At 44.3% G+C, this 26,622-nt stretch overlaps 1 protein-coding gene across 2 annotated transcripts in view; it reads right to left on the bottom strand.

Moving 5' to 3' along the window:
* Positions 1 to 25,262, bottom strand: part of xirp2a (xin actin binding repeat containing 2a) — a 57,976-nt gene extending 32,714 nt beyond the window's left edge. For both annotated transcript variants that reach the window (XM_084051316.1, XM_084051317.1), the window contains exons 1-2: positions 24,720 to 25,262; positions 3,992 to 4,115 (exon numbers count right to left, since the gene is read on the bottom strand). In XM_084051316.1, coding sequence (XP_083907442.1) covers positions 3,992 to 4,115; positions 24,720 to 24,920 — 325 coding nt within the window. In that variant the 5' untranslated portion in view covers positions 24,921 to 25,262. The remainder of the gene's footprint in view (positions 1 to 3,991; positions 4,116 to 24,719) is intronic.
* Between the last annotated feature and the right edge of the window lie 1,360 nt (positions 25,263 to 26,622).

Genomic DNA, 26,622 nt, shown 5'->3' with positions numbered 1-26,622 from the left:
TCCGACAAGGAATGCAATTTGTTCTACTGCTATGCCACAAAAATGTGGAATGCCCTACCAACAGTCATAAAAACATGAGAATCCTTACTCTCCTTCAAAACCACTCTATAAGAGCACTTACAGGTGGCTCAATTCGGAACTGGCCCCTGTAAAAAGTCGTTTATATGATGTTTTTTGCGTAGTAGTGCATATTTGTCTGTCATTAAATGTTTTGATGAATTGAGTACAAAAGACCCCGATAGAAACAAGCCATAGTGCTTTCTTGGGTTTAAAATCCTCTTAACAGACCTTGTATTGAACTGTACTTCGCTTGTGCTTGTCTTTGCAAACTGTTAATAAAGTATTCAATCAATCAAATTCTTAAATGTAAAATGCCAGGGCTTTGGAGCGAGAGGTGGAGGTGAGGGAAAAACTAAACAAAAACAGAAACAGAAAAAACAAAGAGAAGCGTGATGATTTTCGGTGGAGAGCTCAGTGCCTGTTCAAAGCCCGTTCATCAGCAGTCGTTCTATATTTAAAACGCCGGGGCGTTTGGAGTGAGAGGTGGAGGTGAGGAGGGCAGACAGAGCTCCTGAACGGAACAACTCCCTCCGCCACCTCCGTCAGTCATCTGACCCAGTAAATCTCACAGCCAGCGCCAGCGTTGACGTGCGGGTCTGCCAGTTGACAAGGGGGGGGAGGGGTGGGAGGGGGGACGAGAGCCGTGACCCAAACGGATGGCTGGCTAAGAACCCAACAACAATCTTCTGTTTTTGGACGATTGTCGTGATTTAGGGTCGACAGGGAAGAGGCCAAAATTAAACACTCGCTGATCTCATGTAGACAGGAGGAGGAGAGGCCGTCTGGCATTGGTTTTGTGTTTGTTTATGTGTGCATGTGTGTGCGTGTTGTGCCGCTGTGAAGGCACAGTCTGTCAACATGTCCATCAGTGTGGATTCATACTGTCAGCGCCTCACCACAGACAAATGCACACATGCCCTCCCCCAACACACGCACGCACGTAAACACACACACACACACACAGTCACACACACACACCCACCCACCCACCCACCCACCCACCCACCCACCCACACACACACACACACACACACACACACACACACACACACACACACACACACACACACACACACACACACACACACACACACACCTCTGTCCTACAGTATCTCTCTTTATAAACTCTTTTCCTACTTGAATCATTGTCTTCTCTTTTCATATTTTCTCATCCTTCACTCGTTTTTTCTCCCTCTCTCTCATACTCTCCCTATCCCTCTCTTACTCTCCCTCCCTCCCTCTCCTTCCCACATCCCCCCTTTCTCTCTCCCGTTCTCTCTGTCGATCTCTTAATCTCTCGCTCCATCTGTCTTTGTCTAACTCTCACACGGTATTTGTGTGTGTGCGTGCGTGTGTATTATTTGGCACATATGTAAGCCTCACAGGGCAATAATGGCCTTGCAGCCTCTCTCTCTCTCTGTACATCCATATCTCTGTGTGCTCTGCAAGCCACGCTGGAAAAACCAAACACACTGCTGCTATCGCAGTAATGGAAGACCAGTATCTGGCAACCTCACCCCGCAGCACGATACCGTTCCCATTAAAAAAGCTGCCAAATCAGTGAGCGGGGGCCTTATCTGGCCACGGCGCAATCAGAGAAAAGGGGTTTCAGCCACAGAAATGGTTATCGCCTACGCGAGATGGGAGCCGGCGCGGTACATTCACACAGTCATCATTGTACAGCCTCGGAGGACCGTTTGAAGTGCTGGTGCAACCGCGGTGCAATCGCACCGAGCCGGGGCCTCGTCTGTCATGTGCTGTATCATCCGACAGCTTCCCTGGCCCGGATCTGCGAGACGACGTTTTGTAAACACACCGTGTTGCCTCTCCAACGTTGTTGTGGAGTTTCCTACCCGTTCCTTCCTCCTCGGGTTTGGAACATTCTCTTTATAGCCTTTCAAAAGGGATATGAAACCCTAGGCTGATTTTATAGTTTTCCAATTCAAGTCAAAAAACTACAGCAGGGTAAAAACATGGATAAGAATAACCTCATAGGGCCTGGACCGCTGGCGTAGCGGTCCGGGCACCTGGGCTCCTATGTAGCCTGACAGCGCATCGCAGGTTCGAGTCCCGTTCCCGACGATCTTTGCTGCATGTCACTCCCCATCTCTCTCCCTGTTTCCTGTCTGCCTCTACTGTAATCTATATGTAAAGCCCTCAAAATGTCTTTAAAAAAATTAATAACCTCATAGCACACCGAGATGTAAGCAACACAGCTGAAGCTAATACAATCTTTACCTGTCTTTACCTGAACTGGAAAACAAAGTACAGAATCAAAATCGTGCCCTTTTAACCACTTAAAGTAGCACTATGTAGCTTTCCTCTTCTACCCCGCATTTGAACCCAGTTTCCTAAGCAAGTGCTGACATTTTTACCATTGAGCTAATAGAGCCGACTTGCTTGCTCGGGGGTAAATTAAATATTGACCATCAGGTCAAAATCTGTGTCAGATCCTATGTCTAGGTGAGACATGACCTTTGACATGATCTAAATGTCTCAATAGAAGAGCAGGGAGACAAAATACAACCACCCAATTGTATAAGTTATATTGTATTAACATACTCTACCATAGACAGATTTGATTAAATGAAATTGTATTCATTAAAAGAAAGTTACGTAGTGAGGCTTTAAGCCCTATACAATATTGTTGTACAACGAATAGCAAAAATAGCCAATCTACAAACTCACAGCGCATTGCGTTGTGATGTAAAGCGCTGTGAGCTTGTAGATTGGCTATTTTCTCATGCTCAAAATAGGGACGCCAGGGTTAAAAACTGGCTAAAACAAACCACTCCACCACTTTAGTCTCTGTTATCTCTCATTGTTATTCACATGAACATCCCCGTGCACAGTACAGCCTCTAGGTTGTATTGTGCTGCAGCACAAGCAATTTCCACCTGGTCTCCTTCCCTTGTTCATGGAATGTTCTATCTTATTACACGGCTTGGTTGAACGGTTGATTCTCATTGGTCAATCACTGAATTCAGCGGTATGTTATTTCTGTGTAATGAGTGACCGATGAGCTCTATAACAGACCGCTGTCTAATCAAAGACTCAGAGCACCTGCTACGCTGCTTGATTCTGTGCTGTATCCAACATGACAGCCATGTAAACAGACCCGCAATGTCATGTACAGCTAAACAAGGCTCTCAAGAATGTTTTTGAAAACATTTGAAGCGAGAAATAGACAACAGTAACCGAAAATTGATTTTAATTGATCAACACTTCCTCATTTTCCACCCAGTGCAACACATTTATGGAATACAACACACTTATGGAATAGTTTCATTACCGTAAGCAAGGAAATACTTTGTTTTTACTTTTGGGCCAATGTATTAATTAATTTATGAAGTAGGCGTGTAATAAGCGGGATAATTGACGGCCAGCCGGTCATTGTTGAGAAATTAAACCCCTCAGGGTGATTATGGCACCTCCGCTATGCGTCGGTGCCTAATCACCCTGTCAGGTTTTATTTCTCAACCCTCTCTCATCCCTTGCATAATTGGTATGAAAACAAAATCTGCATTTCCCCCCCGGACAGAAAACAGAAGTTGACCCATTAACACCGGGAAAGCATCTGTGTTATTTTAGATTTTAGCTATATATGTAGTATATATATGTTTGGCTATTAAAAAATAGCAATTACACAAGCTCATATGAGCTTGTAGATCTGCTATTTAAAAAAAAAAAAATGAAAAAAAAGCAAATCTTTGAATATATTATGTATTTTTAAAGCCAACATTTTGAACTCAAATCTTCCTGCTTTCTCGGGGTCCCTGGCACAAAATATTTTGAGCTGCGGGTCCCTGGCCAAATACATTTGGAAAAAGTTTGAGCACCACTAATATAGCAAAAGACGTTTTTCAGAAAACGGGTCTCAGGTCTTAATGGGTTAACAAAAGAAGGCAGGGGCGCTGAGTGAAGTACTTACAGTGTCCGCCGTCGTGAACGGAGGCCATGTTTGCTCCTGTGGAGGGTTCAGTCTGAGCGACACTGGACTGAGCGACACTGGACGAGAGCTTTCTGGACGGGGACGAGTGGACGGCTGCTACTTCCTGGTTAGAGAGAAAGAGAGCGAGGGAGGGACAGAGAGAGAGAGAGAGAGAGAGAGAGAGAGAGAGAGAGAGAGAGAGAGAGAGAGAGAGGTCAATCACAGGAAACAGCTGTGCTTTTTCAAAGGGGAGGTGCCGTGCAGAGGTGACTTTGGGTCGTCAAAAACCCATAGTTTGGTGGCTTCGCCCAAAACCCCGGTAGATGCCTTTAAACACACACAAAAACACTCACTACGTACTATCCGCTTACACCAAAACAAACAGACAAACAGAATGTTGACGAGACAACTACACATTCACACATGGAAAGACATGCATAAACACATACATACAAACACATACGGGGGGGAAGAAACACAAGCACACACACACACAGATGATGTATGACCACACATAAAAATGAAAAACAATATAAGTGAAATGTTCAGTGACATTGAAGCGCCGCACTGTTGCAGAACGCCATACAGCTTTAAGCGTGCACACACGCACACACACACACACACACACACACACACACACACACACACACACACACACACACACACACACACACACACACACACACACACACACACACACACACACACACGTAGCACCAGGAGCGCAAACACAAATGACCTTGACAACATCGTGAGGCATTGACTTGGAAGGTAATGGCAAACAAAGATCTTGGTTGAATTTTAATGGATAAAAAGAAAACCCGGGTGTTTGCCGCAACTAAAGACATGTGCTGCTAAAACAACATGAACAAATTGTGGGGGGGGGGTGTCATGCTGAAATGACGTGCCCTTGGTTGTATAATTCTGTTGTTTTTCTCCTGAAAGCATTTTGAAAAGCAACTTGCGAGACAGCGGAGAGCGACGCGCAGTTGTAAATCATCCACCACGAAGAGAACAAACACCTGTGTGTGTGTGTGTGTGTGTGTGTGTGTGTGTGTGTGTGTGTGTGTGTGTGTGTGTGTGTGTGTGTGTGTGTGTGTGTGTGTGTGTGTGTGTGTGTGTGTGTGTGTGTACACATATCCACAGTATTTGCAAATCAAATATATTCCCCTTAACATTCCCTGCGCTCCAACAGCGCATCGACTCAGCGGCAAGTGCAAGACATGACAATTATACCTGACAACACACACACACACACACACACACACAAATACCTTGTTCTCTCTCTGCCTAACTGTCAACCAATCATTTTATGAGTACACAGTGAAATGAAAACACTGTCCTTCCTTCCTCACTGTTTTATGTCAATGTCAAAGTATGTGGATGTGCATTTGCATAACTGCACAATACTCACACCGTGTACACATTAGCCCACACACACATTTTAGTACTGCTAAGTGGCAAGGCTGTCTGTTTGTCCAACACTTTGGTCCCAAACATTACCTAAAAAAAACTACTGCCCGGACTGCTAGCACAGTGGTTCTCAACCTTATCTGAAAATTTCACATGTATTCGCGGCCCACTTATCTGACCACTTAATACGCCAGCTTTTTTTATTGTTATATCATAAAAATCTTAGTGTTTTGCCAATAATTTGGGGGACCAACTTACAATATCCTCCACTAGGTGAGGTTAGGTGACCCTAACCTCAACTCTCCCCACTACCTGACTAATCCTATCCTTCAACTAACTAAGCCCAAAATATCCCCATGACACGTGAGGACCATAATGTCCTCAGTTTATAGCAAAATGTCCACACCTTCCACACATTTTGTCAACGTTCTGTCCTTGTGTGGAAATCTGTGGCCCTCACTAAGTTGGAAAATATGTACACACACACACACACACTCACAACACACACAGGGTTGAATTATTGGATCATCTACATTGCCCGCCACCCTCAACAGCAGGAGCAGATGCTGTGTACAAACACAGGGCACACACTCACACGCACACACATTAAACTCATACAAACCCCAGGGAGATGATGCCACCATATGACACCACAGCACTGTAATGAAAATCTTTTCTCTGTGTGTGCACTCATCTCCCTGCTTTTCAGCATTCCCAATTCATCTCTGTCTCTCTCTGTCTCTGTGTGCGTCTCTCGTCCTCTTTCTCTCTCTCTCTCTTGTTCCGTCTCTCGTCCTCATCCCTCCCCTCTCCTTCTCTCTCTCCCTCTTTCTAATGTCTCATTCCCCAGTCTTGTCTCTCTCTCTCTCCATCTCTCCACCTCTCTGTCTGTTGTCTCTCTGGCTGAAGCAGCACTCACATTAAGTAGGGCTGTGCGGAACAGAACGCATGGCGTAAACTGTCTTCTAACCGCGACACCCTATGGTGTGCCGCCTGCCTTTGCCTGCATGCTGTTATTAAAAAAGTGCTGGCAAAGCTCAGTCTGCGACGCCCCACAACCTTGCTCTCGAGAAAGATTAAAAGCGCTTTGAGCAGTAGCGATGATTATTCAGTGTTTCTGTGAGTGCATGTGCGTGTGTGTGTGTGTGTGTGTGTGTGTGTGTGTGTGTGTGTGTGTGTGCGTGTGCGTGCGTGTGCGTGTAGCAGAGTATGTATTTTGTGCACATGCATGCTATGTGTATGCACGTGGCAGTGTGTGCACATTTTGCAATAGTGTTACTGCAGTGAATGCGAGCGACTAAGAGGCTTTGCAAAGATATATATTCTTCCCAGGCTGACAATCATCAATACTTTATTCATATTTCATAATACACTATGAATGCAATAGGCTCAAATAATAAAAGCAATTTAGTCTAGCTGGCGCCTGCGCGAGTGTGTGTGTGTGTGTGTGTGTGTGTGTGTGTGTGTGTGTGTGTGTGTGTGTAAACATATTTATATCTCTCTGTTTTCATCCGCCTTTGCACAAACACATTTATCATTCTTTCCCAATTCCTAGGAGTGAGCTTCTCGTGCGTGTGTGTGCGTGCGCGTGTGCCTACCCAAGTGATTCTTTTCGATCGATGTCATTGAAAAGTCACTGGGAGACAGAGCAGCTACTTTAAATGACAACAGACTTGGAGTGCAGGGTGGGGTAGGTGGGGGCGGACTCGGATCAGTGATTATTGTTAGACAGAGCATTTAGGAGGAAGGTAGAGAGGGTCAACCATTGACGATAGATAATGAACTGTGTCAGAGTTCATATGGAATTGAATCATTCACTGCATTGGGGGAGATCAATGGTGTACTTGAACACAAGGTCACAGCATCACGTCAAGGCGGCTGCTTTGCGGACCTTATTTGCGTAAAGGGGACCTATGACCTCCGACGCCTCAGTCAATATTTGCATATGGGGTTTGAGGAGCTCCGAGATGCACACATGACATCACACAAACACACATGTGCACGCATGCGCGCGCACTCACACACACACACACACACACACACACACTTTTTGAATAGGCGAATTAACAAACAATTGGCTTAATGAGTAGTCTAAGATTTTAAGCCAATTGTTTCTTCATTTGCCAAAACAAAAAGTTAGCTGTTTGACGGCAATAAAACATGTATTGTTTTAGCATTATTCAGTGATCTCCAACCTCTATTGTTTTTGCATTGTAGCCTTGCCTCCTTGGGAACCCTAGGACTCTCCACTTTTTAGTGTGGCAAAGTATGAAACGTGAAATTAGGGTCCTTCTTCCCCCAAAGTCGTCTGTTTAATGATGTTTTTTTCTTTAATCACCACAGTGTCATAAACACCCCGCTATTCAAGCCAGAATCTTACCCTGGCGTTCACTCTGTGGTTGAATGACCCCAAGCAACAGTGACATAAAATCTCATATGGTACTATTAAATATTTCATTAACATCCACACTGGTTTTAATTCAGGTCAATTACTGAAGCATGCTTACAACCCATATGAAAACAGACAAAAATGGAACGGAACCAAGTGAACACACAGCCAACAGGACGACGCCTCTATAGCAGTTAGCAAGCCTCTAGTCTACGCCATATCCCATCGCTACGCCATATGTTCCTGTTGGATCCAATCGCTGCGGAACCCTTCCCCTGCTCTTTCCCTCTGCCTCCCCCCACCTGACAGAGAGACAGAGTTAATGAGGGACACCGCACAGTGAAATCTGTGTAAAAGGCGACGGCTGGCCTTCTGTCGCAGATCCGGAGATTAAAAAAAATCTAATCAAATCACTTTATCCACTTAAAAGAGTATAGATGGGTCCTAATGAAATCAACCTGCCCAGTGTGACATCATCCGTGTGTGACAGACACGTACCACGTACGATACAGGCCACTTTCTGCTGACGTATGTGTGTGTGGGTGCGTGAAAGCGCGCGTGTGTGTATGTGCGACGTGTGTGTATGGTGAAGACTGGGGTACGAGGTGACATGATGGTGACCAACCTCCTTATCTGCCACTGTCTCTGCGGTGCCACAGATTGGGGGCCTATTATAGGGATGTGTCACCGACAGGAGAGGCTGTTGGGGAGACGTGACCGGGGGAGCTCCTTGACACACGTGTGGAATCTCTTGGACATTTTTATGCTAATTGCACATGTCAGCCGCTTGGCATTTTGCGAGGGCTAGCTGTGCTAACATCACACGCTGCCGTGCTCGCAAACGAGCTTTGCAAGACTTTAGCGGCTGGCTGGTACCCACACTGTCACCATCCTGCGTGTCAGGTTTACAGCTAAAATGCTTCAATTGATACTCTGAATTTTTGCGGTGCAGAGGAGAGACCTTGCAGTTTCTCCCTTACTCCGCTCTCTTGCATCATTTTATTTTCTACTAAAAAAAGAGAATGGATATTTTTTTTACTTCTTCTTCAGGCCTTGAGGTCTTAACTGCCCGACCATCAACTGGCAATTGGACCACTTTTCTTTCCGTCCTCGCTTTCCTTTCCTCGCTACCTCCCCTCTTCATCTTTGTCAGCCTCTATACAGTACCTTTATTTCTCCCTCTTCCTCTCTCTCTCTCTCTCTTGCTCTATTTTCTTGCGTTTCTTTCTCTCTCTCTCTCTCTCTCTCTCTCTCTCTCCTCTCTTCTTTTCATCTAGCTGTGTCTGCAGAGGACCAGTGCTGGAAGGTATTGGATGTGTAATTGAAGGAGGCCTGTCAAAGGAAAAGGTGAAGCACTCATGCATAACTTAGTAGTAGTTGGGAATTTCATTTTTAAATTGGACAGATTATATTCTTTTGGAAAGCAGCAAGCACATGCACACCCCCGAGCGCACCCACACTCGCACACACACACACACACACACACACACACACACACACACACACACACACACACACACACACACACACACACACACACACACACACACACGCTTATCCAACTATCACTGCCTGCTATACCTCCACACATTTCTTTTACTCTTTTTTATATTAACTCATTGCCTGCCACCGACAAGATTTCTCGTTTTTCTCTGCTAAGGCGCAGCCTGCCGTCAACGAGAAAGACGAGATTTTAGTTATTTTTATTGTTTTATATAAAACCGCGATGTGATCAATAATCCGGAGTCACTGTAACACACCCGGAAATAACGGCAATAATGGAAATAACGTCATCCGAAGATTTCCTCCTCAATCCACTTTCTGTTTCCTGTTTTCCTGGAAATGGCTCTAACTCGAGTTGACTTTTTTGCCCCTGTATTCCGTGAGACATCCTATTTCAAAATTTCAACCTAGTCTAACAAAGGAATGCAAAGTGCCGGTTATATTTTTCTTTCTCTGGAGGACGATCAGTGTTTACCAACGGTCTGAAAAGCGATCATAATGTATATAAATGTTCTGTGGCCAGTTGGGGAGGTGGGAAAGACGCGCATTTTTGACGATAATGACATTTTCAGTGTGCCTGAAACAAGCTGAATGTTACCTCGCGGTTGAATCATTTTTTATGAACAGTTAAGGTTAAAAAACACGAAAACGCTGGCAGTGGGTGAGTTTATTAATGTATATACTCTGGCAGTTAAAGAGTTATTAAACGTTATATAAATGAAGTCAATGAGGCTCAAATCGGGCTGAAACCAAATATTGCCCAAATGGAGTCAGATATCATAGCCGACTGACGTCACAGTTTGACCACGTGAAGTCCGAGATCCACACTGGAGCCACACACTGTTCCCACTGTGTTTTATCTGTTGTTTTATACGTTTTTTAATCTCAATGTCACGCATGATTGGTGCTAGACAACACGTTATCTCATTTAAAGGTCATTGAGAGAGAGGGGGAGATGTCCCCCCCTCTCTCTCTCTCTCTCTCTCTGTATGTGCTTGGACAGAATATGACCTCCTTTCAAGTGCCGTTTGTTTTATTTTCTCTACAGTATATTGACCGAGGCGCAACCTCCCGGTTTGTAATTGAATGGGAACATGAAAACTCACGACCACATGATCGTCCATCGACGACTGCATTCATTATGAGTGAACACGAGTGTGCAGAGAACCTCCCACGTTAATATCTCAAACACGCTCACCGACAAAACACAGAAGCAAGTGAGAGGCAAACAGAGAGAGAGAGCGAGATGGAGAGAGAGAACCCATAGGAGAGGTGAGTGATGTAACTGGAGTGAATAACCAAAGTACAGACTGAAGGACAGATCGAATAAAGAGCATCACATTATAATAACATCTGTCAGCTAGGAAAAATATGAGTTTTTTATGGAGGTGAACTCATGTTATCTGAACCCCAGTATGTTTCAGACTCCAAATGAGCAGCAGGGTAGAGCAGTGATTCTCAACTGTTTTCACTTCGAGGACCCCCGTTTTTATATGCGTTAGACTAGAGTAGATAGACCGCGGTATGATTTTTATCTCTGGGACCCCAATCCATCTAAAATGTAAACACTTGGAGTTACAGACCATATAGGGTGAGGGTCCATTTGGTTCCTCAGTCATTTAGCTGGGGTCCCCCTGAAAAAACCCTCAAGGACCCCCGGGGGCCCCCGGACCGCACATTGAAAGCCATACCATTCCTTTACCATTTATAGTAACGACCTTGATCTTTGACCTTAGATCACTGTTCCTCAACTCCAGGTCCAGGGACCACCAGGGGTCCAGATGGACCCTTAGGGGTCCGTAACTCTAGAGTTATTAACACTGAGGATTTTACAACGTAGATTGGGGTCCCAGAGATTAAAACAACCTAACTAATATCAAACCTTGAAATGAAAAGGGTTAAAAACCAGTACCGTAGATACAGAGTTCGCTGAATTGCGAACTCGTTCAACCTACGTTGGTACTGAACAGTGATGGAAAGTAACTAAGTACATGTACTTAAGTACTGTACTTAAGTAAAATTTTGAGGTGTTTGTACTTTACTTGAGTATTTCCAATTTCCAATAATTTTACCTCTACTCCACTACATCTCAGAGGCAAATATTGTACTTTTACTCTACTACAATTATTGGAAAACTTTAGTTACTAGTTACTTTTCAGATATAAATTATTACATTATGAAACATACATTAACCACTTCAGCCCTATTTTATACCTAGGCTATTTGAAAATAGCCGATCTACAAGCTCACAACGCGTCGCGATGCGACGCGTTGTGAGCTTGTAGATCTGCTATTTTCAAACATTTTAGTACTTTTACTTTTGGTACTTTAAGTACATTTCGATACCAATACTTTTGTACTTTTACTCAAGTAAATGTTTTTAATTCCAGACTTTCACTTGTAACAGAGTACTTCTACAGTGCAGTATTGATACTTTTACTTAAGTAAAACATTTGAGTACTTTTTCCACCACTGGTACTGAACCCTTTTATGAAGGTTTGTTCAGAATGGATCCCAAAGGAAGACAGCATAGAGCCATGACAAGGAAAGGAAACAGGACAGAAGGATGGATGGAGTGAAGGGCATATAAACAAGAGGAGAAAGAAAGGAGGGTTGAGGACAGAGAGAGAGAGAGAGAGAGAGAGAGAGAGAGAGAGAGAGAGAGAGAGAGAGAGAAGACATGAGGTAATTTAGGGACAGTAAGCGTGAAGAGGGGATTAAGAAGAGAGAATGTCATGGCAAGAGAGAGAGAGAGAGAGAGAGAGAGAGAGAGAGAGAGAGAGAGAGAGAGAAAGAGAGAGAGAGAGAGAGAGAGAGAGAGAGAGAGAGAGAGAAAGAGAGACAGTGGAGGAGGAGAAAGAGTGTGTGTGAGGGAGGGAGGTAGGGAGGGGGGAGAGAGAGAGAGAGAGAAAGTAAGTGTGTGTGTGTGTGTGTGTGTGTGTGTGTGTGTGTGTGTGTGTGTGTGTGTGTGTGTGTGTGTGTGTGTGTGTGTGCGTGCGTGCGTGCGTGCGTGCGTGCGTGCGTGCGTGCGTGAGTGAGTGAGTGAGAGAGATGATGTTCAGTCAGATTGTTGGTTGTGTGTATATACAGAGGTTTGTGATGTTGATTAGCGGTTTGTTAGCCAAACTCTTCATAGAGGACAGAGCCCATTAACCGCAGGCTAGACAGAAACAAGACAGTAAGTGATGCAACATTGCTTGGGGCTTTTGCAGACTTTTGTTTACAGTTTTCTCCGGGGCTCTAATTGTTGCTTATGGTGCAATGTTTTTCCTTTGTGTTTTATTCCGCTGTGGCGCAGTGTGGATGATGGACCTGTAAACAACTTTATTTCACAGTGCTGTCTCGCCATTGAATTGAAGCTACAATCCCCAAGTTTCACGTCCTATAAGTACCAGGATGTTGAACCCGGGTCTCTCATACCAGGGTTGGGATCCTGAACCCGGAGGAACCGGATCCAACACTGAGGAACCGGAATCGGTTCCAGTTCCTGTAAACTTTACAGGAACTGATTTATCACGCTGTCAGAGCTATGTGGACTTCGACTTTTGGTTCCATTTGTACACTCTCAGCGTTACAGACCTGTAAGGGTCCATTCGGAACCCCCTATAGGAATAGTTAAAGGGAACCGTTAAGGAATCAGACCGTTAAGATGCAATCGTAAAGGAACCTGAATCGTTAAAATCCTAAAGGATCCTACCCCTATCTCTCACGGGGGACACCAACCTTCTCATCCAAGAGGCCATGGGAGATATTGCGCTTAAGAGCTTCAGGCAGTAGTACCTGTCAACGGAGTAGTTGTCCTACCCGACACCAGGTTCTACGTTTCTCAACGGAAGTGTAGGGAGACCTCCTCCAACCACTGCAGATGTGCTAGTTACATTGTATTAACCCCCCGCCCCATGCTGGAGTGTCAGTCATCTTTGTATAATTGAACTGAAGAAACCTGAACTGAAGAAACCTTGAATGAAAACATATGGCATACGATTACATTTTCAGATACCGTTCCTCCAAGGATTTAGAGAACAAGCCAGCGGGTACCTCTTGAAAACCCATCCTCCCAGGGATCAAATTATTCCAGTGTAAATATGCTCTGTTTGTTGACATGTCGGTGATTGTATTTACACACCGAGAGTGTGACAAATAAATGACCTGGAAAATGCGTCGGCGAGTATTTCGCAATAAACTATTCATATAGTTGATGCCTCATTCATGCCGGTTACAATTTACAATTTAGGCATTTAGCAAACACAACTTTATCCAGAGCGACTTACAGTGAGCAAGGTAAACACATACTACATCAAATGCAGAGAGACAGTGTAGATGAACACACAAATTAACCTAGCCTCTGTCTAAATAGCATTTTAACCTTTGCATACGACTGCATGGTCGTTAAGGCTGGGTCAAGTGCTACGGGCTAAGGTGGAGTCTGAAGAGGTGAGTCTTCAGATGATGGCGTAAAATTGGGTGTGAATCTGCAGTTTTAACTGCAATGGGGAGTTTGTTGCACAGTTTGGGTGCCAGAAGGGAGAAGATCTAGTCTGGGACGTGTGGAGTCGGATGGTTTAGGGAAGATTCAGACCTGATCTGAGTGAGCGGGAGGGGCTGTAGGGTTGGATCAGGCTTCGAAGGTATGGGGTGCCATGCCTTTGGTTGCTTTGTAGGCCAACATTAGTGTTTTGTACTCTGTGCGGGCAGTAACTGGGAGCCAATGGAGGGAGCGGAGAAGGGGGGAGACATGTGGACATTTTGGCTGGTTGAAGACCAATAAGCTTGCTGCGGCATTCTGGATCATTTGACTTAAGTGCACATGCTAAGTGCACAGGTTGATGCTTATATTCACAGTGGAAGATCAACCTCGTTCCGAATACAAATTGCATCGAAATATCGGTGCATAATATTCTCTGGTGTGTATGGCGCCTTAACTGTGCCATTGAGGGAAACACTGACACATAATGAATTCACACCAATTCTCTCTCTCTCTCTCTCTCTCTCTCTCTCTCTCTCTCTCTCTCTCTCTCTCTCTATTACTGGGAAGAGCTCTTAACCAAGGCTCAAGCTGTCAAGCAGCAGTGAGACTTTAGGGAAAATGAAGAGGAGGGTGAGAGAGAGAGAGTGAGGGGGGGGAGAGAAGGAGAGAGACAGAGAAACTGAGAGAGAGAGAGAGAGAGAGTGAGAGAGAGCTTTCAAACTGCTAAAAAAGACAGAAAACCCCAAATGCCAGCAAGGGAGAGTACTGGGGACAGGTGACAGGTACTGATTATTGACTGTGAAGGCATACATATAATTTTGGAGTTTCGACACGATAACCTGTTTGTCATTCGTCATTAATATTGATGGACAACGCCTACCGATAAATGTCACAGTTGTTGACGCGCGTGGCTACGTTATGATCTGTTGCATCAGACAACCAGATATGCTGTTTCAGCCCTTACAGCAACGGAAGTGCTCTAGACATAAAGCATTTTTTTCTCTTTTCTTTAATAAATCATTCTGTGCCGTCGGTTCACTCTGAGTGCCTGGATTCCCCCCCCCCCCCCCCTCTTCGTCTATCCTCCCCACTCTCTCGCTCACTCCTCTGTATCACCATCCAGCCATGTGCTTATTAAATGCAAATCACGTTACACTCTCTTTCATCAGGCCCCTCCATCTCCTAATCCTCCCCATCTCTTTCTCTCTCTCTCTCTCTCTATTTATACATGGCGAGCCTAAACTGGTTGGGGATCCGTCTCCATTTTCAGGCTCTCAAAATGTCTCTGGCACACGCAGGAACCGTAGGAAGTGGCATCGGATGTGCCATCCGCTGTCACTGTCACCGTTCGATATTTTGGGGACATGGTCTATAATTGTGTAAGCGTGCTACCGTGCACACTCAGTTAAGTAAGTGTGCGTGTGTGTGTGCGTGTGTGTGAATGCAGGTGTCCAAGCAGACACACACAATCACATATTTATGTGACTTTTCAACCTAATGTTGTAGCAAATGTGCAAAAATCTATCCATATTAACTTGAAAAGAACATGGACAGCTGAAAATGGCACATGATAATATTATAGTGAAGATTATGTGTTTTTGTCATCACCAACCTCAGCCTCCCATTAGATTAGATTACAGCAGATTAGATTAGCCTTTACTGTATTGTCCCATTGGGATATTTGGTGTCTGTTCAACATGGAACACATAAGAACATTATACAACACAACATGCTGGAAGACAGTACACAGAATCTTTAGAGTACCCCCATACTTCCTACACAAACACTGACAGCTTCTGCCTTTGCCCGACATTTACTGCCTGCCTCAACCGTCCGACTATCTGTCTCAAAAAATAACTGAGGGCATGAGGCCTTCACCACCTGTTAATGTTATCTTTTACATTGAGCTGTACAGGAACTTTCCCTCGTCAAAAACCTTTACTGCCTTGCTGACAGTTTCATATCAGCTCATGAGCGCTCTGTTTGTTTGAGCACTAGTTAACAATTAACAAAGCACCCGCAGCCCCATTTGCATTTAGAGCCCTGTCAAAAAGAAAAAGAGACCACTTCCTCTATTTCTGTGTGGCCACGCTCAACCAGAGACAGAGAAAGGAATGGATTGAGAGAGAGAAAGAGATGGATTGAGAGAGAGAGACAGAGAGACAGGGAGAGAGAGAGAGGAAGAGAGAGAGAGAGAGAGAGTGCTGACACTATGTCTCCACTCTGACGGAGCAATATCTGCATAAGGGATTCAAGTGCGAGCCTCAAGGTCCTTGGCTAATCCTTGGACACGCAGTGTTCCCCACCTCAGCCTGCGGGTCTCAGAATATATCAGGAAATGACAATATAGTCGCACAAGGAGGCCTGGAGAGAGAACGGTCTGGAGAAACACACACAGCCACTACCCAGCAGTGGTAGAAGAAGTGCTCACATGTTTTACTTAAGTAAAAGTACCAATACCACAATATAGAAATACTCTGTTACAAGTAAAAGTTCTGTATTCACATTTGACTTGACATTTGACGTATTGGCATCAAATTGTACTAAAAGTACCAAAAGTAAAAGTACATTATGTAAAAAGTCCCATTTCAGGTTTCAAAATCAGGTATACAAATCTTTTGAAAATAACAGATCTACAAGCTCACAACGTGTCGATCTGCGACGCGTTGTGAGCTTGTAGATCTGCTATTTTCAAATAGCTGAAGTACAAAATAGAGCGTAGTTGGTTAATGTATGTTTTGTCTTAATAATCCAAATCTGCAAAGTAACTATAGTAACTAAAGCTGTCAAATAATTGTAGTGGAGTAAAAAGTACAACATTTACCTCTGAGATGTAGAGGAGTATAAGTAAAAGTATTGACAATTGGAAATACTCAATAAAAGTAAAAATACATCAAAATGGAACTTAAGTGCAGTACTTGAGTAAATGTACTTAGTTACTTTCCGCCACTGTTACCCAGGCTGTGGAAGTTAGAAGTCAGAAGTTATTTGAAGAAAAAAGGGCTGAACAAAAAGCAGAACAGAGGTATCTTTATGCGGGTACTCATTCAACGACTTGTTTTACGGCGAGCCCGTCAATCATCATGTGCAGCGCACGATGCCAGCTCCATTAAAAGATGTCAATCTCGAAACTGAGACGAAAATGGCAAACGGCAGGGAAATATTAATGGTGTCTTAAGAGCTCAATGAGGACACAAGCGTCCTCGTCAATCAATTTGGCTGAAGCCACGCCGGTTAGCTTAATGCTCAGTTTAAGTAGGGTTGTTGTTGAGTATTGACTCTGCTTTTTTGTGATTAGCGCTGCGAAATTAGTCAACGAGCTATCTCATTTGCCATGCTTCAGCATGTCTTTTGAATTCTTATTAAAAAAAAGGAGATTTCGTGTCACTGTAATTCCGTTACAGAAAACAATCACAGAAATAAATAATTATATAAATATCTTGTCGCCGTCTGGCAGAAACCTTGCATCTCCATATTACTTTTAGTTTTTTCTTAATTTAAATGAATGCACTACTTCTTCACATAAGAGTAGCGAAGATATCTGAAACATTTTGAAAGTTGTTAAGTGTGTCTTTGTCTTATGTAGTAATAACTACACTGACACCATTTGGGACACAGGTTCTTTTTTCCATTTCCTGAAAAGTAACAGGTTTGGACATACTAGGTTTCCACCCGACGTTGACAATAATGACATAATTAAGCACTGGATAAAGCTAGGGAACTGAGCGGCTTCAAACATAAAAATGCAACGTTTCAATTAACCTGACGGCGGGCTTCTCAATGCCGTCTGAGAGCGGACTTTTCTGAAAAGTGGTTGTTATGTAATCTCTGAACTGAAGATCCTTCCAGGAGCCGGAATGAGGAGCATGAAAATGACACGCCTGTACACATCATTTATCAAGAAGCATAAAAAGCTCATGAGAGAAAGCGAGTGACATTGACAATTCTGTGACTATGAGAATAAACCAAGGCCCTGCTGAGCATCCCAAAACTCCAATGATATCTATTGTATGCTGTCAGAAAACACTCTCTTTCTCTGTGTCTGATGGTTCTCTCCTGAACCTGATCACCTCTCTCCCACGCACAGACAAACTCATTCCCTCTGACAGACACGCGCACACACACACACACACACACACTCAAATTGTAACACTCAAATACAGTCACAAGCACAAAGTCATTCCCTGACACACAAGTGTACACACACGTATGCACACACGCACTCTCTCACCCCCCCCCCCCCACACACACACATACATGCAAAAGAACACGCACAGAAACTCTCTCTCTCTCTTTCTCTCACCCCCACACACAACAATACACGGTCACAAACACATGCCAATGAACACACATATACTGTACATCATCTCTCTCTCTCTTTCACACACAAACAAACACACACACACACACACACACACACACACACACACACACACACACACACACACACACACACACACACACACACACACACACACACACACACACACACACACACACACACACACGCACGAAATCTGTCCAGCACCCATAGAAACCTGTCACTATGAAAGGGGTGTATGACGTTGTAGTGCAATCCCCATTAGTCATGAGTGGCTTTGGGTCATATATATATTTAGAGTGTGTGCAGTCCATACAGTCCACACGGTCACACAGTGATCTCAGCCACTAAAAACAAGCACCCAATGTCCTCCCACTCAACTGTAGGTCGTTCCGACCAGATGTGTTTACTAACCTTATATATTTAGTTCAGGAGGACAGGAAGAGAACCATCAGACACAGAGCTCGGGCCTTCTCTGCCCCCAAACTTTGGAACAATCTTCCACCACACATCAAGTCCAAACCCACCATTGATTTTTTTTTTATCAAACCTAAAGACCCACTTTTTCTCCCTTGCTTTTAGCTCAGTCTGAGGGAGACTGTTTGACTAGTTTTATTTCATTTGAATATTATTATAATCACTGTAATTAACTTTTTCCTCTTCTTTTTCTGTTCCAATCTGTCCGTGTTTGCTTTTGTTAATGTGCTTTGCTTTTATTAATGTGTTCTCTGATGTTAGTATTTTTGGCCATTTATGTCTTCTTAAAGAGAAATTACTTTTTTCTATCGATTAGTCACCCCATTGAGACTTGACTTCATGAATATTTTTTTGTTTTTTGTAGCATTCAAGAATTCAAGTCTCTATGGGGTGACTAATCGATAGTGGCCCTAACCCACCAAATCTCTTAAAATAGTAATACCGTAGTCAATCTACAAGCCCAAGTTGACTATATTCGCAGAATGTTTGTCCCGGAATAGGCTCTAACCCACGGTGTGGAAATTCCTTTAAAATGGCACATTAAAATTAATGGGATTCTTTGTAAATCACGATAATGCAAATCTGCTGCATATAATCCTGGTTGTGTGGCAGCTCAGCACACAAATAAGATAAGAGATGAGATAAGAGATGAGATGAACCTTTATTGATCCCCGGAGGGAAATTCAGGGAATTCAATTCAGGAAATGGAAGTCATAATATTATGATACCTCCTGCCATGAAAATGACTGAAATGGACATTTTGCCTAAGGTAAATGGTATTTGTCTATGATCGCATCCCCGCTTCATACGCATATTATAACCCATTACTAATATCTCATAACATTTTTAACATGACAGGTTAATTGCAGCTGCAGGTGCCTCTCACAGATACCACACTGCCACCCACTGGGGGACCAAAGCTATTACACTGTCTACCAGTGTAGAGGCTGATCATGTACAAGGTAAATAATATCATACTATGCAACTGAACTTTGCAGGAAGGGAAATGGACTTGCAGTGATGTACTTGCAGCGTGTGTGTTTGCATGTACATGCACACATACTTCTTACTTGCGTGCGTGCGCACGTGCGCATGTGTAAACAAGCCTGCACTGTGCACTACACCCCCATGTGAGCATTCTCTGATGCAGCTGTGAGCCTGTGACCGGGCGGTCAGGAGCTCAGAACTGATCTCGTAAACACAAGCCCGTCTCCCGAGAGGATCCGTCTGCTAGCCATTCTGCACTAAGCGGAAAAACATGCACTTTGCACTCCAAAGATAAACCATTGCATCACTGCTATACCTTTCTCTTCTTGGGAGAGAGATGGATTATAGCTGAGAGACAGACCACCCGGTGAATCCATCAGTCATCGTTACGAGTGACCGCTCGGTGACACCGTGCCGTTTAAATAATGAAATGTGAGGGGGGAAAAATAAGAAAATACGATGCATCATCAAATATTAAGCTCGGCCTCGCAGATAGTTAGACACAAGGTCGCGGTTTACTGCCATTGAGCTGTGAAGCTCTGAGTCTGCTTCTCTTCTGGGAACACTGCCCATGTGCAACATTAACAATCGTTTTCCTTTTTTACCCTCTCTCTCCCCAAGAGTTGAGAGATAAGAGAAGGACCTTCTGCGAGCGCTCTAAAGCTTGTATCTCCATGCCAAGTTACTACGTAGACGTTCGCTGGAGCTCTGTCCAGCATGTGCTTTGATTAGATTTCTACGGCGATATGAATAAAAGATCACTGTCCCCATTCCCATGGGGACACCTTGACTCAAATGATGACGGCTGTGATTCAATTCAAACGGGAGAAGAATTGCACTCTGAATTCAGGGGCCCACGTTGAACCTGATGGAGATTGATTGTAAAAGTTGATTGCCTTGTCTAAAACATGACAATGTCAAGGGAAAAGGCCACGGTAAATGACTCTACAAAGTATCAATTTGATCAAAAAGATGATGCGAGCGCATATTAGTATTTTCTGCCTGAACGATTAGAGTCCTTGGGGTATATAGCCTGCCATTAGTTCCAACATGAGAATATAGCTGTAGACATGAAGAGACGGGGCTGATTCAATCGTCGTTTATGTTTAGATTGTTGGTGTACCAAATCTAAACTCAAGGTTTTGGATTTTTGTTAGCCTGTGTTACAAACACTTAACCTAGAATTATCACTGTCAACATTTATATATTTGGCTCCCCCGCCAGCAGACTGTATAAGCAAATAAATAACTGTGATGCTAGAAGAAAAGGAGAGAGATAAATACAGTATAGCACTATTTGGCATAATATCTACTTTTGTCTACTACTAACTATTTATGCTGAGGGTTGGAGAGGTCTACACATATACCTAAAACTCTCTTCTTTCTGGAGCCTCTGTTCTCGGGTCAGCGAATCTTTTTAGAACAATTTGACACTGCAGAATGTGGAACAAGCAGTAGCAGTACCGGAGCTGGAGCCAAGCTCTTTTTCGCTTCTGGCCAATCAGACTGTTATGGCTCTGGCCACAGCAGTCTAGTCTAAATATACATGTCTGACAGTGATAATTGGAACAAATTAGCCTTGTTCTCTCAAGGCTGCGAATAACACAGTCAGCGTCCACAGATAACAGCGAACAGGACAGGACAGAGACGGTGCATTAGCCCTGAAGAGGTTCCAAAAGGCTCTAAGGACCCAACTCTGATCTGGCAACTCAAAAACTCTCTCTCTCTCTCTCTCTCTCTCTCTCTCTCAACTCACTGTCACTCTTTTAGACTCTCTCTTTCTCCTTGTGTCTCTCCCTCTCCTGCCATCTGGGCCTGGTGTGAGCGCTATAGGCTTTGCAGGCAGGCCATGCACTCGCTCGCTCCCAGCCACAGCCGACATGCCAATTACAGGGTTATTTTTACAATCCGGCTTAACCATAAAGTGCCCCAAAATAGGTCTCGAATAACAGGGTGTCATATGTCCCCATCTGCATGGCACTGCAAAGTTGCAGACCAACTCGGTGTGTGTGTGTGTGTGTGTGTGTGTGTGTGTGTGTGTGTGTGTGTGTGTGTGTGTGTGTGTGTGTGTGTGCGAGCACGGGCACACACGCGCCACCAGCTGGCTTCAGTAAACACTGCGCCTACACTTCCCATAGTGCATCTCTTCTAGCAGTATCAGCTTCATTGACATCTATGGATGGGAATAAACTAACGAAAGTTATCGGCGCCTGTTTTCTGCTTCTAATCCCTCGACACTCTCACACAAACACAGGAGTTTTAATGTTTAATGTGAGCAGTGAGATTTACACCAGAAGCATGAGGTCATCGCAGTAAATATTTAGGATGATGTCATGACAGTATTAAAACCAAAACGAGCAGAAGCAGGCCAGCTGGGCCGTTCACCTCTCTTTCCCCCATCAGACGTCCTGGTAAAAAAGGGGAGGTTGTCTCAACATGACCCAGTTTACATTCAACAGGTTTAAGATTTTCCATCTGGTATAAGCCAACTTCCAACGTGATGGAAAACCAGAAGGGGTGAGTCAGTCTTCAGTAAAAAAAGAAAAATGAGAAAGAGACACGTAAGGGAGGCTTTTCACCAGAGTCAACAAAACCATGGAAAACCTCTGTGCCCGGCACTGAATCATATTTCTGCCGCTCGAGCAACTGGTGCATTGTGCAGAACCGTGTGCTGCACCGCTGTAAATGGAGGATGACATCGTCCATGACAGTGGCTTACTACACTTCTGTGCCCAAGGCACACAAATGGGCGAGTACACAAAATCTCAAGGCACACCTGTATTCTTAGAGAAAACAGCCGTCAGCTCACAATGCATATCCATGCGATGCATTGTGAGGTTTGTCACTGCCCGAAATAGGGATGCCAGGCAGAAGGTGGTCAAAATATATACTTTATCTTCAGGGTATAGGATTCAAATTTGTATTGGGAAATGTATATAGTACTTATATAGTATAGTTGCAATAACAATGTGTGGTTGTCACAAAATCCTACAGCACACCTGGACTGGTCTCATGACCTATGATATTTTTATGCCAATACTGTTGTACTTTCGGAGTACATTTCGATTACCGGAACTTTTACTCGTAACAGAGTGTTTCTACATTGCAGTATTGATACTTTTACTTAAGTAAAGACATGTAGTACTTTTTCCACCACTGGTAGTGTCCTCCCCTGTCCCACTATACTAACTGTGAGGTCCTGTTGCCGGTAAAGCCTGAATTATAGTTTATATAATAATAATAGCTATATCGTTTATAAAATAAGTTAACAGATCAACAAGCTTCAATGTGTTGCGCTGCAACTCTTGCTTAGCGTGGCTATTTTCGTGCGCAACACTGGCGCACAACTATGTAGAAATCAGGCGTAAGTGCTCACTGTATTGTCAAGTGTCAAGTTCCCAAACAATGTAACCAAGACAGATTCCTGTAGAATTACCGTACAATAGGAAGCCATTCCACTCCTGCTATTCAGTTATTATTTATATGTTATGTCATTAATAACATAACAATAAATAAACCATGCATTAGTGTCCCTTTCATCATTTTCACTTCCTCTTGCCAGGGAATGTAACTTCAACTCCCCCCCCCCCCCCAGTCGGAGAGTCACATTCCTTGGGAACGTTGCGACAGTGCAACACACACACACACACACACACACACACACACACACACACACACACACACACACACACACACACACACACACACACAGAGTACTGGGGATGGTTTCGCAGCGCTGGAGGAGAGGCTCACTGCTATGACCTCTTGACACAGCAGAAAACCATAGAAAACGTATTTTGAAGTTCAAAGTTCTTGTCAGTAGGCTATCTATCTCCCTCAAACAATATCTGCAGTGTTTCAAACATGCAGTGCACATGACATGACCAAACGTAGTCAAGACACTGAACAGTCATTGTAAATGGACTGTGCTTAAATACTGTAGCTCTTTTTTCAGTCTTCCAACCACTCAAAGTGCTTTACAATGTATGCCTCCCACTCTCTCTCTCTCGCACGCACGCACGCACGCACGCACGCACGCACGCACACACACACACACACACACACACACACACACACACACACACACACACACACACACACACACACACACACACACACACACACACACACACACACACACACACACACACACACACACACACACACACACACACACACACACACACAGCTAGGCTCCTGCTCCAGCCAAGCCGTAGAAAATATGAAAACAAATGAATACAATTTCTATAAAACTAGAAATACAGTTCATGTTTGTATGCCTCCACCATACCGTTGCAGTTCACATCCATGAGTGTCCCGACTCATCCATTTGTAAATTGGATAGTTTTCATATAGCAAAAATGTGCGCTATGATTTGACAAAGTCAATACACAGCTACAAACATCAAGCAGCTTGACAGCACTTGATTGCACCATTATTCTATGCATATATCATTATATACAGTTTATATCATATCGTGTATCATTCATGATATTATTATCATATATGATATTGCTGACAGAGGCAGCCATGCAAGCAAGGCATCATCCTGCTCACTGGAAGCAGTTACAGAGGTTCAGCGTCTTGCTCAAAGGCACTTCCAACGCAAAGCCAGGAAGATCTGGGGATTGGACAGGGAACATTCCTACTCCCAGCACCATCTCCTGAGCAGCTGCCAACCAAAACCTACCAAAAAGTTCTTGTATGGAACAATAGATAACGGTATATGCCTGGTTACTGTCTACAGCAGTGGTTCTCAAAGTGGGGTCCGGGGACCCCCAGGGGTCCTTGGGGGGGTTCCAGGGGGTCCACAGTAAAATGTGTTAATACAGCATCACAATCTAACCACTTTATCCATATTTTATATGTTGGTTATTCAAAAATAGCAGATATAAAAGCTCACAGCACGTCAACTTTGTGCCGCGCTGCAAGCTTGTACATCTGCTATTTTTGAACATATCTTAAAGAAGTATTGGAAAATGTAGAATCATTTAGATTATTTAGATTTGTTTTTAAATACAAATCTTCTCTTCTGGGGGTCCCTGGCACAAATAATTCTCAGATGGGGGGTCCTACTCGGCCAAATACATACAGTGTCAATTTGGGGGGTCCTTGACATACATGGAAAAAGTCCAGTCATGCTACAGTGAAAGAAAGGCGGCTTTACTCACTGTGTTTGCCCCGGTGGGGTTCTCAAACATCCTCTTCAGGCTGTCCAGGGGGATGTCGAACCTCTCGATGGTCCGGGCTGTGTGCAGGTCCTCTCGGAGCACCGGGTCCACTGACGCCGTCGTCTGCTCTCCCCCGCACGGGCCCGAGGTCGCAGCCGCGCCGCTCACCGCCTCCTCTCCATTTCCTGATTGAATTTCCATTGTCGTGGAAACCAAATCCCCCCCCCCACACGCACACGCACACACAAACACACACACACACACACACACAAACACACACACCCCTTCCCCTCCTCCTTCTGCCCCCCGGTTTCCTTCGGAGCAGGCGCTTGGAGAGGAAGTCTATTGTGTACAGTTGAATCAGATAGAGGGAGGGAAACGAGAGAGAGGGAGGGAGGGAGGGAGGGAGGAAGGGAGGGTGAGGGTGTAAGAAGATAGGAAGAAAGGGTGAGAGAAAAGGGAGTGGAGAGAGAGAGGTTGAAAGAGAGCAGTGGGGTAGAGAAGGAGAGGTGAGCAGGGTTGAGGCTGTGCTGCTGTGCACGAAGCTCTCCGCCGTCTGAAGGCACAGCGAGCCGCCCGCCAGACGGAGGAGGAGGAGAGAAGGGACAGAAGGAAAAAGTTTTCTTCCCACCCTCCATCCCTGTAATCACTCTCTCTCACACACACACACACACACACACAAACATACACGTACATGCATATACACACTCTCAGACACACATACACACACACACACACACACACACACACACACACACACACACACACACACACACACACACAATTGCCTGTGCAATCCAACATGTGTACTCAAGAGAGGCAGTGAATTAAGATGTCGCAAGAGGCAAACCACAGTAATGACAGCGACATGTGGCTATCTGGCATTGAGAAAAAGAAAGAAAGAAAGACAGACTAAAAGAAAGAGAGGGAGGGAGTTTAAGGGACAGAGAGAGAGAGAGAGAGAGAGAGGGGCCTGACCACAGTAAAGATGACAGCTACATGAGGCCATGTGGGAATGAAAGAGGAAAGAATTAAACACAAAAACAGAGGGACAGAGAGAGCGAGAGAGTGCGTGACACACAGAGAGAGAGAGAGAGAGAGAGAGAGAGAGAGAGAGAGGGAGAGAGAAATAATGATACACTTTTCCATCAACAGATCATAAGCTCTCCATCCAAAACTGGCCCTTGGAATCTAAGGTACTGTTAACTCCCTCTCTGGACTTTCCAGGAAACAGGTCTGGAGTTGACGGTATCCCCCCCCCCACCCATCCCTCCCCACCCATCAGTCTCCGGCGCTCCACTTGTGGTTGGCGGAGAGCACATTATTCCCCATACCTATCGAGGAAAAGGTCTGGCCGCGATTGACCCCATCTGCCTCATTTTATTGTTCGTAAGAACGATCACACTTCCCAGCAGGGTGTGCGCTTTCCTGAGCTTGGTGCTGTCAGAGGGTTGGAAATGCTACATTAACCCATTCAATCCGGGAACGCATCTAAAATGACACAGAAACAGTTTTCTGAAAAACATATGTTGATATATATACTTTTTCATGTCAAGGACCACCAAAATGATATGTATTTGGCCGCGGACCCCATCTCAAAATATTTAGTTCCAGGGACCCCCAAAAGCAAAGATTTGAGTTACAAATGTTTGCTTAAAAAATATATGTATTAAAAGATTTGAGTTACAAATGTTTGCTTAAAAAATATATGTATTCAAAGATTTGCACAAATGTTCAAGAATTTTCAAAACAATAGCAGATCTACAAGTATATCTTGTATATCAGCTATTTTTGAATAGCCAAAGTATAAAATAATGGTTATAGCTAAGATCTAAAATGACACAGATGCGTTCCCGGGTTGAATGGGTTAACAATGTCAGTTTCCCCCCGCTTATGACGCACA

The sequence above is a fragment of the Gymnoscopelus microlampas genome (genome assembly GCF_963454915.1).
Source record: "Gymnoscopelus microlampas genome assembly, chromosome: 24".
In the NCBI taxonomy this organism is placed as follows: Eukaryota; Metazoa; Chordata; class Actinopteri; order Myctophiformes; family Myctophidae; genus Gymnoscopelus; species Gymnoscopelus microlampas.
The sequence above is the reverse complement of the archived record's forward strand: the minus strand, read 5'-3'. Positions and strand labels throughout refer to the sequence as shown.